At 39.9% G+C, this 15973-nt stretch overlaps 1 protein-coding gene across 1 annotated transcript in view; it reads left to right on the top strand.

The window, feature by feature from the left end:
• Window positions 1-15973, top strand: part of HSPA14 (heat shock protein family A (Hsp70) member 14) — a 40138-nt gene that overhangs the window by 8189 nt on the left and 15976 nt on the right. Inside the window, exons 7-11 of the mRNA XM_089686059.1 lie at window positions 783-887; window positions 3398-3559; window positions 4209-4364; window positions 7580-7682; window positions 9972-10187. Coding sequence (XP_089542185.1) covers window positions 783-887; window positions 3398-3559; window positions 4209-4364; window positions 7580-7682; window positions 9972-10187 — 742 coding nt within the window. The remainder of the gene's footprint in view (window positions 1-782; window positions 888-3397; window positions 3560-4208; window positions 4365-7579; window positions 7683-9971; window positions 10188-15973) is intronic.

The following is a 15973-nucleotide window of genomic DNA, read 5'->3' as shown; positions in this document are numbered from 1 at the left end:
TCAATATAACTATTTTGTCAGAACAATCAGTAGATCCAGAAGTATAAATAGTTGAAGTGAAATGCATAGTTTTAATTTTTCATACCCCTACCTACCTCCCAATTCTCCATAGAGAACTTGGCAGGGGTGGGCTCAAGCTGGATACCTGCATATTCCTGGTGACTCTTGGGAGCCCCCCACATAAAAAAAAAAATGGCTATAATATGTTAAATGGTATACCTAAACAAGTACATTCAGTAAGTCCATCCTGCTTTTCCTTCACCTTCAGCCCTTTTCATGCTGCTTCGGTTAGCAGTTAATGACATGCCTCAGCTCCAGGTATTGTAATGTGCATGCACAAGATGGAGTGTATGCAACATTTCATTCATCTACATTAAAAAATGGGGGAAAAAATTCTCAAAGAGAAAGTGTTTGGTTTTTTTTGTAACTTTATCTTGTCATGCACTTCATTGCATGCATGTGAGATGAGGTTACAACATCTCTCCAAAGGCACTGGTGACATTGCCTTCCCAAAGGGCATCTATGCAGCCAAGATTATGTCAATCGTGCCTTCACAGAAACCACCAGGAAGTGGACCCAACAAGTGTGTTTTTTTTTTTTGTTTGGTTTCTTTAACAAAAAAAAAAGTTGGATACTTTCACGTCTGCATGCAGAGCTGCATTTTGTTGAAAAAGTTTTAATGAAAGGGGGAAAGGTCAACTTTAAGCTGACAGTTTTAACTTGGTTGGATGTATAGCTATTCACTTCATTTGATGGATCTCTTTGTACATTTTATTCTATAGGGAGGCAGCAGCAGCTGCTGGATTTAACATTTTGCGTATGGTTCATGAACCATCCGCTGCTCTCTTGGCATATGGTATTGGGCAGGACTCGCCTACTGGTAAAAGGTATGTCAATCTACAATTCCAAGTACTTTGCTTTGCATACTTACTGTATTCCTTCTGTTTAGCCTTACCCACAGTCTGCTGTCCCTTTCAAAACTCCCACCTTCTCCAGATAGATTTGTTTTCTTCTATAACTAACTTTTTAATACAATTAAAGTGTTACTAAACCCACAACAGTAAAATCAGTCTGTATATGCAGTAAAGCATGCTCGTTATACTCACAGTGAAACCTAAGGGGTTAATCCTCTGCATTGTGTAAAAAGGCTGTTTGATCCTGACTTCTCTGATCCTCCTCCTTCCAGTGCCCCCTCTTATCTCCTGATAAGACATATCTTGTGGAGACACTCTGCACATCCTCAGTTTGGTGTGTATTGCTAGAGAGGTGTTTTTTTTTTTTTTTTTTTTTCTTGGGAGAGTGTATGTGATCAGCACAGGGCCAATCAACACTGTCCAGACAGAGGTCAGTAGTTCTGCATCCTCCTAAAGCAGAAAGAAAATGCCTTCTACAAGCTTTAAGTAGTGCTCTGCTGGACACTGATATAAGTCACAAGACTGCTCTAACTGCTGATGAGAAAAGGCATTTAGCAGTTTATATTTGCTAAAATATTGGCATTTTAATGTCGTGTGTACTGTGGGAGACCAGATATAGTGAATGCAGGGTCCTGGGTTTAGTAACCACTTCAATACGAGGCACTTTTACCTCCTTCCTGCCCAGGACAATTTTCAGCTTTCAGCGCTCTCACAGTTTGAATGACAATTAGGCGGTCATGCAACACTGTACCCAAATTAAACGTTTATCATTTTGTTCACACAACTAGTTCTTTATTTTGGTGGTATTTAATCACCACTGTTTTTTTATTTTTTTGTTAAATTAAAAAAGATTGAAAATTTTGAAAAGAAAAAACAAGTTTTTCTTTTGCTTCTGTTATAAAATTTTGCTAATAATCGTTCTTCATAAATTTAAGTCAAAATGTACACTGCGAAATTTCTTTGGTAAAAATAACCCACATTATTTAGTCTGTAGGAAAGGTATAAAGTCCACAAACTATGGTATAGATCTGAAAATTGATCAATCCTGATATACTGATGGCCGATTTCATGAGTCCCAAAAATGTCAGGACAGTACAGATATCCCCCAAATTATCCCTTTTTGGAAAGTACACACTTGACAGTATTTAGTAAGAGGCATGGCGAGTTTTGTGCCAGTGTAATTTTTTGTCAGTTTTTTGTAAAATTTAAAAAAAAAATGGTGAAAAAATATTTTATTAAACACTGTCTCCGCTGAAGTGCAGCGTCATCATATAACTGGTGTGGTGATGATCAGGTGCACTGACTGATGACCGTGTGAAAATGTTTTATTAATTTTTAAAACACTGTGACCATGGTAACATTGTACTGCTCTGGGGATGTGATCTTTTTTTTTTTTTTTTGTTTTTTTTTTTGTTTTAACACATTATGATTGCCCATAACAAAGAATTTCACTGCTATAGGCAAGCATTTTAACTGAATGTTATGGATTCATTCAGTGTTTTTTGTTATTGGCTGTGATTTGGCCCAGTCAGTACCATGTGATTTCTGTGACCAATCACAGCTAGCAACACAATTGTATACAATGAATAGCATGAAAGGAAGCCATCCATATTTTTGCAATTATCATTGGACCTGCTGTGGACACAGCCGGTGACAGATCTCACCACAGCATGGATGCGATCCGAGAGGATTATTATACAGGATTTATATAGCGCCAACAGTTTGCTCAGCGCTTTACAATATAACGGGAGACAATACAGTAACAATACAGTTCAATACAAGAGGGATTTGAGGGCCCTGCTCCTTGGAGCTTACAATCTAGGAGGGGGGATGTCATATGACGCCCACCTGGATCGACAAAAGTCCCACCTGGCTGGTGGCAGTGCTGTAATTTCTTGTAAAATGAAATATGGCAACCTAGAGGCGTTCTCTAGAGGTGTTCTGTACACAGATGGTGTACAGCATGCCCCCTCAGAAATGTTGCTTCCGGCTTGTCTGATTGGCTCATTCATTTTCCCAAAAGTCTGCACTGAGATACAAGTCATATTTTGGGCATCACCTGTAACAAACATGTCATTTTTGGTGAGATGCATTCAAAAGGGAAATCACATCTAAAAGGATGCAAACCCTGCACTTTCCTCATTAGATCCCCCTGCAAGTGCAGCAGCTGATTGATGGTTTTAAATCACTCCCATTCACATTCATTTTTCCACATGTTAACAGACAAACAAACTGCTATTTCTTCAGAATAACAACAGTTAGGATTCAGCAACTAAGTTTGTTAATATCCCTGCAATGTATATAGATCACCCAGAGGGGAATATTATGGTTTTCTCAACAAAGAATCTAGTTACTCTTTAACTTTTACTACATTCACTAAGCTAAGTTCCTTGCAAAGTGCACATGTACTAACCCTTTGGTAAATCAATCCCATTATGCTATAATTTATAACACATTTTTAATTATTTCCTTATTGGTTGCAGCAATGTATTGGTGTACAAATTAGGAGGTACGTCATTATCTGTCACTGTGATTGAAGTTAACAGTGGAATTTATCGTGTTCTTGCTACAAAGACTTATGACGACATTGGAGGTATATGTTTTACAGAAGCTCTTGCTCAATATCAGGCATCTGAATTTCAGAGGTATGTCATGTTTAAATCCCTTTTAGATTTGTAAGGGGAGCATTAAAATGTATCACATCACAACAGAAAGACTGAAGTGTTTGTACTTCCTTCACATGAGTTAGAGCCACCTTCAACCTTATACCCTGCCTGAATAGTTATGTCTCAATGACTTTAACACAGGTGCAGTGCTTCCTGATTAACATAGAAAGCATGACATCCCTGGAAGTATTAGGAGAAGATTTTACAAGGCACAGCAAATTTCTAGAATTCTGTTACTAGTGAAGTCATACATGTGTTCAAAGCCATGGTCCCCAAAAGAACATACATACCAAAGTGAAGATATTTATTTTATATAGGGGAAAATAAAAATATAATTATGGGTGTTCATATGATTCAGTAAGAATTCCGTAAAATAATCTTTAGTTGGAAGACTTCAACTTGTAATTAGTGGTATATAGTAATGACTGAAGAAGCATGTTGCTTGTGCTTGCAAAGCATTGTCAAACTGCTAAAGCCCCTACACTTTGCAAGATGATACTAAGTCCTATTATTTATTTATTTGCAGTATGCCTTCGTTGTAATTTTGCAGACATAGCTTTCCCCTTTTGTTATGACTTGTTTTGTAAAACTCCTCCATATTTTTTATAATTTTTTTTTTTTTAAATAGGTTATACAAGCATGATATAAAAGGAAATGCTCGAGCAATGATGAAACTTATGAACAGTGCTGATACAGCTAAACACTCCCTATCGACTTTAGAAAGTGCTAATTGTTTTGTGGATTCATTATATGATGGCATTGACTTTGATTGCAGTATTTCCAGGTAAGATGATATTTCCCTATCCTATATAGTGCTATGTCAAGGGTCCTCAACATGTAGTCTGCGGGCCGCATGTGGCCTTCTGAGCCCTCTGATTTGACCCTTGACCTCACACCAGGTAAGCGTGTGCCGGGGTCAGCAACCAGTTGATTGCAATCTGGGCTTGCCAACCCACCACTCCAGAGCATCAGAGTGCATTGAGCTGGTTCAGGCAGCAGAGGAAATAGGCAGCCGCAAAGGGGCCAGGAGGTGCATAAGCTGATGCTTCCTCGTTAGAACTGGCTTCTGTCCCAGATGGAGTGATACCAAGTGCATTTCGCCTTGGAGCAGCCTGGAGATGGAGAGCAATGCCAGCAGAAGCTGTAAGAGGAAAAGACTGCACTTTTACAATGGGCATATTAGCACCTAAAAGGGTTAACAACTATTAGGCTGCTTTCACACTCATCTGCAACGCAGTGCACCTGTGGCTTTCCTGCTGGTTAGCTGCACTGAGCCATAGACTTCTATTCTATCATGCGGGTTTCAGAAAGTGCACCACACCTGCAAGTTATAATAGAAGTCTATGGCAAAGTGCAGCTGAGCCGCAGAAAATTAAACCGCAGTGCATCATTGTGAAAGCAGCCTTATGGGGGTCTTAGGACATTAAGGGCTCATTTACATGTGCGGTTTGGGGGGCGGTAAAACCCATAGTTTTTAACACACACCCCTATCACAGGTGTAGTGTCAGGAATCACAATGACAATCCCTGCTGAATGTTCCATGGGGCTGTGCGGGTTTCCTGTTTCATTCTGTTTTACACCTTGGCAGGTGGGGGGTGGACAGGTGTCACATACAGGAACCGATTCTCCATTTTCCTCCTGTAACTGCTGAAAGCCAGTTTCTCCTCCTATCCCTCCTGCCAGCATCCAGTGGCTGCAGGAGGAAAATGTTCATTATGCTATTCACAAAAAATTTTTAATTTTGTACCAATTCATTTCCTGGTGGCTCGCAGCCAGTTGCAAAATCACTTAAGTGGCTCTCGTACTTCAAGTCATGGGGATCTTTATATTAATGAAAATATAGTCCACTTGTATATTTGAAAACAGAAATTTATTGGTGGAAAATGTCATTTGCAAAATTATTGATGTTGGTTTTTGTGGGTATTGAAAGATATCAGCACTGCTATTAGAACAGGTATGGCTAGTTTAGGGCAGGTCAGACACTGTCAGATATGGACTGGAAATTATTTGCTGCAAGCCAGCCTAAGACAGAGACCACTGTTCAGCTCCGGAGAATGCTGCCCACCTTCAAACGCTACAAATTATGCCAAAGAATGTAAATATTGTGCTAACCCTGTATAGGTTGACCTGTGTTGATTATAGCAGAATTCCAGATATTTTTATTTTATTTTATAAATCTGCATTGTGGAAAAAAAAAGTGTAAAAGCAAAGCATTCTTTGATTGGACGAGGCTGCTGGCTCTCAGCACGGCTTCCTTAGATCTGGCCTGACAGCTCTACATGAGTCACCATCTGTTATGTTATGTGATTGATTTTCTAATTTCACACTGGGTATATATTTATCTAGTGTTGTAAATTTTAATAAATGAATTGTCATTTTTCTTTCTTATTTTGTCAGCATTTTTTAGCATATATATTTTGTCACACCATTATTATGTAGGGGGGATATCCTGGATCTTTAATTAATATCTACCCTTTAAAGCTGTAGTAAAGGTTAAAAAAGAAAATACCTCCACAGGTTCAAGTAGAACTATAGGCAAAACTTTTTTTTCTTTCATTTTTGATTGAGTAAGGGAGGGTTATAACCCCTGTCAGATTTTGTTTTCTCCATCTGTGTCCCATTGCAGATATTTCCTTCCTTCCTTTGCTTACAAATTAAGGGTGTTCCTTGGGGACTCTAGGTTACCAGAACCAGTGTGCCCATTGGAATATTTCCCCTTTATTAATTTACTGGGGACAAAAGAAGATTTGGGATTTTCTTTTGCTTTCACTTTCAATGATAATCATAAACAGGACAAATAGGGTGAATTTGCCATGGAACAAGCAGCAATAAAAACTTACGGGTGTTCTAATCCCTCTCCACTCCATCCAAAACAAAAAAAAAAGTTTTTTGCCTTTAGTTATATTTTTAATGTCATAATGTGCTAGTATGCACCGCATAGTAGCACATTCTGACAGACTTACCTGTAAAACAGATCCTTCCAGGGGCGCACTGACATGGCTTCCATCTTCACCCAGTCTCCCTTCCGGGTTTAAGCATGATCACGGCACATCTCAAATGTGCTATCCGTTTACAGAGCAGTGCGCATGCTTCGGTCACGTTACATTCAGGAGATATTCACTGTACCAACAGGTAAGCCTCATTATAGGCTTACTTGGAGGTACAAGTGAAAAAGCGAACTTGCTTTAAAGCAAAAACATTGTTTCCCTGGCTTGTTTGGTTTCCTTTTTAACATCCGTACTTCCAATACTGGACTCAATTTTTTAAAAAATGTCCGTAGTCAATTGTGGGTTTGTGAAAATCATAGTTCATGATGAGCATTGATTTTCTGTCTAATCAATTTTGAATTGAATATGTTTTCCGTAAGAATAATTTATTTGCGCCATGTTTGAACTGAGTTCACTAGATGTGAATATACAATATTAGCATTTGCTGTAAGTTGTGGAAACACTTCATGAATTACAACTTCTGTTCATTATTCACAATAGGTACAAACAAGGAAAAATCCATCTTGCTTAGAAGCCCCTATGTCTGTTGTTTGGTCAACTAAATCAGCATTATTGTTTATTTAAAGGAGACGTAGGGCCAAAGATCTTTGGCCTTACATCTCCTGTAGGTCACAGGAGTTCTCTTCGTTCTTCATTTCAGTGCCCTGTATTCAGCTGGTTCAGATTCTGGAGGGCTCCTGACTTTAATGTTGAGATCTGCCCAGATTTCTGACCAACAGCTGGCTCAGGCGATTGGCACGCTGAAAGGGCAGAGCAGAGAGCCGACAACTGACAGACACCAGCTCTCTGCTGAGAACTGAGTATTCATTGGTCTTTGATCACTCAGTTCCTGGTCTTGGAGGCAGCAGGAAACAGATGTTGCATCCACCTAGGTGAGTATCAATGTTTATTTTTATTTTTTTTCAAAACCTGCATTTCTCTTTTAACACTGGAAAAGGAAACTATTCACAATTTCCTGACACCTTGTTTTTACTGCCTTTTTTTCTTTCAGGGCTCGGTTTGAGCTAATTTCTTCCTCTCTGTTCAGTCAGTGCATGGACCCAATTAAAAAGCTTTTGGAAGAGGTTGAATTTAAAGCTACTGACGTGAATCAGGTGTGAATTCCATTTTTTTTTTTTTCATTCAATCTCATTGTATTCTTTCTTGTTACATATAAAGTGGTTGTAAATATCAGACATGAAATATGAACAAAGCATATCCCTCTATAGTGTGTACTTGTCTCTATTAAGAGCACAAAGTGTCATTTCTGTCTGCTGCTTCATTCCATCTGCATGAGTTACTTCTGACAAGTTTTTCTGACACCAAGAGAAAAAAGATGACAGGAGAGGGACCGCCAGCTGGTGATTGGCAGCCTCCGCTTTGTTTCTGTGTGCTGTGTGAAGAGGGGGGTGTCCCTTTCTGCCAATTGGCTCTCAGAGCTTTCCTTGCTGAACTCTGCAGTGTGTCATTTCAGCTCTCTGCCCCATTTTCTGAAAGTTCAGATAAGCTGTTTAAATTCTGGACTTTGGATGTAGAAAAGACTGCAGATAAACATGTACAGCTTAAGTGGGAGGATTTGTTTTATCTCTGTGTTATCACCTGAGGATAGTAACTTCTCTGGCTATATGTAAGGGTTTACAACCACTTTATGAATTTAAACATTTCATCTCAGCAAAGTCAAATTAAAAATATATTTTCTCACTGCAAGGATATTTCATACTATTATCTAATAAGAAACAAAGTGAATCTTTATTCACTTAGACCCTATTAGAGGTCCACACATAGATATAGAAAGTTCACAGTGCTTCCTTTGAACTTGTTAACCAAGAGCACTTAGGCATGCATGTCTGAATTTCAGCTCCTGAAACCAAGCTCAGACCAGCTCCCCCCCCACCTCCCAGTCAATGTGAAACTAATGTGTGACATGGGAGGTAAAGTTGAGAGTTGCATAACACAGATCCCTGAGTCTTGCTGCTAATGAGCTACTCTGCAAGATGTGCTCTTAGATATGTACCTACTAATGTAGCTAAATCAAGTGTAAATCAATTACAGGATGACATTAATTTATTACTGATTAAAAAAAATTACCTAAACATTATTTGAGTGGTTTGCTTATTTTCATGTGCTCGCTGTTTTGCTGTAAATTTCACATTCATGAGGCCCTAATTCTACAGTTCTGTGTGACTAATGTTCTACATGACTCTTTAATGTGAACTTCTTGTTTGCCTATGTTAGACGAAGCCCCACTGCTTATACCTTCCATTCACTGCCATGGAGTGTGACAGTTGAGTGAACCTGCAGAGCAGGGGTATTGAATTAAAATTCAAGGAGGTCCGGTCACTAAAATCTTATGTCTGAAAATAAATGTCCCCATTAGTGTTCCCCCTTACATCAGGTTCCCCCTCCAGAGTAATTTATTACATTGGGTGTCACCATCAGACTTCCCCCATAAATCAGACGTCCCCATCAGAGTGCCCCCTTACATTGGGCATTCCCATCAGAGTGCCCCCTTACATCAGTTGTCCCCATTAGAGTGCCCCATTATTTATTTAAGGTTCCCTCATAACAGCGACACCTTACCTAGGGTGTGCCCCCTTACATTGTGTCGCCATCAGTGCAGCTTTACATCATGTATCCCCATTACATCAGGAGTGCCCATCAGAGTGCTCCTTTACATCAGTTGTCCCAATCACAGTGCCACCTTACATCAGGTATTCCTGTCAGAGTGCCCCCTAACACTCAAAGTACCCCTTTACATCAAATTCCCCATCAGAGTGCCCCTTTCTATCACATGTGCTCATCAGAGTGCCCCTTTCCACAGTATGTGCCCCCTTAACATAAAATGTGCCCATCAGAGTGCCCCTTAACATAAAATAAGCGGCATGCTGATGGGCACATTTATATTAAGGGGCACTCTGATGGGCAAATTTATGCTAAGGGGCACTCTGATGGGCACATTCTGTTTTGCCCATCAGAGTGCCCCTTAGCATTAAATGTGCCCATCAGCATTACCCTTTAACATTAAATGTGCCTATCAGAGTGCTCCTTAATATAAATGTGCCCATCAGAGTGCCCCTGAAAGAACACACCCTACCTTGAGGGCAGACAGGAGTGGGAGGCAGGAGCTTGCCGGGATCCTTGCTGAAGGGGGTGAGGCGCAAGCTTGTGGACAGGCAAGGAGCGGGAGCAAGGAGAGTCCGTGAGCTGCAAGGGGCAGGGCACATGTGTGATGTTGTCGGTTGCCAGGATGACCGCCCTGCTGAGCAGCGGGTCGGTTATTCTAGCCTGGCAGTCCAAGCGGGAGCACTGCTCGGTCCGTTCCCAGACCACGATCTGCCATTTAGTGCCCGCTGCTGCAGAGCATTGCGTTTTTACCTATTAACTAGATTCTCTCCATTGTTTAGGTAGTGCTATGTGGAGGATCTGCTCGTATCCCAAAATTGCAGCAATTAATTAAGGACTTATTTCCAGACGTGGAATTGTTAAACAGCATACCTCCTGATGAGGTCATTCCCATTGGAGCTGCCATAGAAGCTGGAATTCTGCTTGGTAAAGACAATCTATCCACAGAACTGGACTCCATTACCATTGAGTGCTCTGCCAGCGATATACTGATGAAGGTTGGTTTTACTGTCGTAGCAAAAAATTTTCTTTATTGACTCACTCATATAAATTTCCCTTCTAGCAGGAAATGCATCCCCCTACAAAAATTCTGCATTATGCCGAAATATTTTTTCAGTGGCTAAACACCAAGAGGTTTTAAGTTTTTGGGGTTTTTTTGTTTTGTTTTTTTGCTTGGTTTTTTTTTTTTCTGTATCTGAGCACATGCAGAAGCAGAGCAGATGTCCATTCAATATACAGTTGCAAGAAAAAGTATGTGAACCCCTTGGGATTACATGGAGTTTTGCATGAATTGGGCATAAAATATGCTCTGAACGTCATCTAAGTCACAACAATAGAAGAACACAGTCTGCTGAACATAATACTACACAAACATTAGATGTTGCCATGGTTTAATTGCACATAACATGTAAACATTCACAGTGCAGGGAGGAAAAAGTATGTGAGGCCCTAGCTTAATGACTTCTCCCAGAGCTAATTGGAGCCAGGAGGGAGCCAACCTTGACTCCAATCAGTGTGATGATATTGGATGTGTTGCTGACAGCTGTCCTGCCCTTACAAAACACACACCTGTTTTGGGTTTACTGGTTTCAAGAAGCACTGTCTGATGTGAACTATGCCTCGCAGAAAAGAGCTCTTAGAAGACCTACGATCAAGAATTGTTGACTTGCATGAAGCTGGAAAGGGTTACAAAAGTATCTCCAAAAGCCTTGATGTTCATGTTTTCAAAATAGATAGTGCCGCGCTCCCATGTACCAATATGTATATCTTATACTTTCAAAGTGCTAATGAATAGCTTTCAAGATACTGCATGTATCAAACAATTATTACTAGTGACTCAAAACATCATTGTGAATATTAATCTTCATGCAAGTGACATTAATAACTGATAATCCTAAGGTGATAGTGCCTATTAAAGTACAGTGATATACAAATCAGAAATACTCCTCTATTCTACTGTGATCCTTATATTTATATTGTGCAAACACATATATATTATGTGCACGTGCTTATGATATATTCAATAAAAAAAAAAAAAAAAAAAAAAAAAAAAGTCTTTCAAAATAAATGTGCAGGTGGATTCTTGGTTCCCTCTCGCCGAGTGCTTAATGGTCTCCCTATGTGCTCACCTCTATATTTGCCTGAATAAATCCAGGCAAATACACTTTTTATCCTTCCAGGATAGATGGGATGGAATGATGCTCTTGAATTATCTCAGAAGGTGGATGTGGATTTATATTTGTTCTCCTGTAGCTGCTCATGAGTGGGTATACTGACCCTCTCCAGTGCAATGTCGTGACGTCAGAGCCCCTCCCCTACGCGTATCGTCACAGGGTCACGTGACTTCATCAGGGGGAATAATCATTCCCCCTGATGAAGTCACGTGACCCTGTGACGATACGCGTAGGGGAGGGGCTCTGACGTCACGACATTGCACTGGAGAGGCTCGGTGATCTGAATACAGACACAGGTAGACAGCACTGCAGGAACAGAGGCAGAGCACATTTATGCTGGACTACAATTGTATACTACTGTGCAACTGGCAGCAATAAACCCCCTTTTTGCACAAGGATAAGACACTATGGTCTGTTTGTCTTCCTTTCTCAATTGAACAACACCCTTTGAGCTGATATAAGGAGGACTGGAAAAGGAAACAGCCCCAGGAGGGGAATTGGGAGATCCTCAGAGAGATGGTCAGTATACCCACTCATGAGCAGCTACAGGAGAACAAATATAAATCCATATCCACCTTCTGAGATATTTCAAGAGCATTATTCCATCCCATCTATCCTGGAAGGATAAAAAGTGTATTTGCCTGGATTTATTCAGGCAAATATAGAGGTGAGCACATAGGGAGACCATTAAGCACTCGGCGAGAGGGAACCAAGAATCCACCTGCACATTTATTTTGAAAGACTTTTTTTTTTTTTTTTTTTTTTTTTTTTTATTGAATATATCATAAGCACGTGCACATAATATATATGTGTTTGCACAATATAAATATAAGGATCACAGTAGAATAGAGGAGTATTTCTGATTTGTATATCACTGTACTTTAATAGGCACTATCACCTTAGGATTATCAGTTATTAATGTCACTTGCATGAAGATTAATATTCACAATGATGTTTTGAGTCACTAGTAATAATTGTTTGATACATGCAGTATCTTGAAAGCTATTCATTAGCACTTTGAAAGTATAAGATATACATATTGGTACATGGGAGCGCGGCACTATCTATTTTGAAAATATTATATATACACTAGCATATGAGTCAGTGCAAGTGCCAGCGAACCTCACGTGAGAAATAAGGACATCTAAAGTCACATATTGAACACCTCATTTCATAATAGCTCACAAGCATTCACCATTTATATTTATTCACACTTGATGTTCATGTGTCCACGGTAAGACAGACTGTCTACAAATGGAGAAAGTTTAGCACTGTTGCTACTCTCCCTAGGCATGGTCCTCCTGTAAAAATGAGTGCAAGAGCACAGCGCAGAATGCTGCATGAGGTAAAGAAGAATCCCAGAGTGTCAGCTAAAGACCTACAGAAATCTCTGGCACATGCTAACAGTTTTGTTGACACATCTACAATAAGGAAAACATTAAACAAGAATGGAGTACATGGGAGGACACCACGGAGGAAGCCATTGCTGTCCAAAAAGAATATTGCAGCACATTTGAAGTTTGCAAAAGAGCACCTGGATGTTCCACAGCACTACTGGCAAAATATACTGTGGACAGATGAAACCAAGATTGAGTTGTTTGGGAAGAACACACAACACTATGTGTGCAGAAAAAAAGGCACAGCACACCAACATCAAAACCTCATCCCCACTGTAAAACATGGCGGAGGGAGCATCATGGTTTGGGGCTGCTTTGCTGCCTCAGGGCCTGGACGGATTGTTGTCATTGATGGGAAAATGAATTCCAGAGTTTATCAAGACATTTTGCAGGAAAATGTACGACCATCTGTCAGCCAACTGAAGCTCCGCAGAGGATGGGTGATGCAACAGGACAATGACCCAAAGCATACAAGTAATTCAACAAAATAATGGCTGCAACAGCACAGAATACGCCTTCTGGAGTAACCCAGTCAGAGTCCTGACCTCAACCCGATTGAAATGCTGTGGCATGACCTTAAGAGAGCGATTCACATCAGACATTCAAAGAATATTGCTACACTGAAACAGTTTTGTGAAGAGGAGTGGTGCAAAATTACTCCAGATCGTTGTGCAGGTCTGATCTGCAACTACAGGAAACGTTTGGCTGAGGTTATTGCTGCCACAGGAGGGTCAACCAGTTATTAAGTCCAAAGGTTCACATACTTTTTCCTCCCTGCACAGTGAATGTTTACATGTTATGTGCAATTAAACCATGGCAACATCTAATGTTTGTGTAGTATTATGTTCAGCAGACTGTGTTCTTCTATTGTTGTGACTTAGATGACGTTCAGAGCACATTTTATGCCCAATTCATGCAAAACTCCACGTAATCCCAAGGGGTTCACATAATTTTTCTTGCAACTGTAACTAAATTTTGCCTAATGCTTATAAAGTACAGGGGCCGATTTACAGAATCTGGGGCAATTGCACAGGTTTCATCTTGTAGGGCAAATAATTTTGGATATGAGTAAGAACTCATTTGTTGAACAATCCAGTAGGCAATTTTAGTAAGCTGCATAAAGCCCAGCACAACTTGAGTTCATGTAAACGTAGGCCTAATTAAAGCCTAAGGTTTTATTACTCTGATGCAGTCGGGCTGCCTACAAAGCAATGTATGCGTAGGCCTATTTCCTGTGCTAGCACTGTAGCCCTGTATCAAACTGCCCTGTGTTTTGTACTGCTATACGACTGAAGAAGCACAGATTTCCATTTGTCCATAACTTATATCATTAGCAGTAAAAAATTATCTTTCTAAAAAAGAAAACTCAGATTTGTTTGCGTTCTGTGTGCTGAGATCAAGTAATACCCTGAACAAAGGGAGTAAAATCATATTTGAATTGTATGCAGTACAAAATAATGCAGATGTGCTTTCTTAGTCTCTACAGTCAAATAAACACCTGAGGGGGAAGAAAGCAAGTAACTGAATATATAAATTTCAAAGTCCAAGTACATGCGATAAAGCGTAGGCATAGAAATCTCCCTGCCAAGCGTAATACATTTCTATAATGTATTCTCTTGGCTCTGACAGCTGCAATAGCTGCAGGTGGAATTGAGCATGAACTGAAAATTGTTTGTGTAACTGGCCTGGAGAAACAACACAGGGGGCATACATCAAATGCTTACACAGATCGCATGCAGAGTATGGGAAGTGTGCCATTTTTTGTCTTTAAAAGAAAATGAAATATTAATGTACTTCTAACATGCTAGCTGTCTTCTATCTATTTACAAGGTGACTGGCATTCATTATTTGTCATTGATGAGCTTCACATTCATTATTAATTCATACTTAAAGTGTTGCTAAACCCACAACAGTAAAATCAGTCTGTACATGCAGTAAAGCATGCTTGTTATACTCCCTGAACCTAAGGGGTTAATCCTCTGCATTCTTGTAAAAAGGCTGTTTGATCCTGACTTATCTGATCCTCCCCTTCTTCCAGTGTCCCCCTCTTATCTCCTGATAAGACATATGGTGTGGATTTACTCTGCACATGCTCAGTTTAGTGTGTATTGCAAAGAAGTGTTTGGGTTTTTTTGGGGGGAGAAGTGCATGTGATCAGCACAGGGACAATCAGCACTGTCCAGACAGAGGTCAGGGGTTCTGCATCCTCCTAGAGCAGAATGAAAACTCCTCCTACAAGCTTTAGCCAGTGCTCAGCAGGACACTGATAGAAGTCACAAGACTGCTCTAACTGCTGCTGAGAAAAGGTATTTAGCAGTTTATATTTACTAAAATAATTGCAATTCCATGTTTTGTGTACTGTGGGGGACTAGATATAGTAAATTCAGGGTCCTGGGTTTTGTAACACTTTAACATCCCTTCATCAGCTACTTTATCTGACTAGCTGGATTGGAAAACGGTGGTTTGTCTGTGGGAATCCAGACATTTCTCCTGACATTCCCGTGGCTGACTGGGTTTTTTATGTCTGGGATTTTTTTGTCTGATCAGTGTTTGTTTATAATCCAGCTATAGGGTTTGTATTCTCTTTCACCTCTCCCCTCTCCATTAACATTTATGCTTGGTCAGTCTACTTGTGCATGTTCACAGAAAGATCATTTAGTAGTATAATTGTGCTAGCATGTTTAACTGCAATCAGATGTCTCTGTAGGTTTAAGTACAGTTTTTAAATCCAGAATACAGTAAAGTTCATCCATTAAGAACTCCAGTCTAAATCAACCTCTTAACACCTCTAAATAAAATATTTGTGTTTAAAAATGGAAGCCGTTGCCAAATCTATTTGAAAATGCTAGTTGATTTTTTATTTCTCAGATCTGAAACAAGCATGCTGCCAGTGAAGCCAGAACCCATGAGCTGTATGCTCTTCCTAGGTCAAGGACTTAGAACTGAAGCCACTGAATTGGCATAACAGCCAGAATAGTTTCCAGAAAAGAGTTTAGCAGTGGCCTCCTCCTTATTTCTGTCATTACAAGTTCATCTTTTACAGTTTTGAACTACACTTGATTGGCTAATATTCAGAACTAGGAAAATAGAACCATTTCTTGTCTGTCGCTGTCCTAATTCAAGAATGTTGAGTCAGGGGAGGTGTGCTGCATCTCTGTTTATCCCACGTATAGCTATATCATGTTGAGTAGAGGTAGTTCTGTGCACCTTTTT

The sequence above is a fragment of the Staurois parvus genome, unplaced genomic scaffold, assembly GCF_062004578.1.
Source record: "Staurois parvus isolate SC_StPar_1 unplaced genomic scaffold, SC_StPar_1.0 ptg000019l, whole genome shotgun sequence".
Taxonomy (NCBI): domain Eukaryota; kingdom Metazoa; phylum Chordata; class Amphibia; order Anura; family Ranidae; genus Staurois; species Staurois parvus.
Note: the sequence above shows the minus strand (reverse complement) of the source record. Positions and strands in the feature narration are given on the sequence as shown.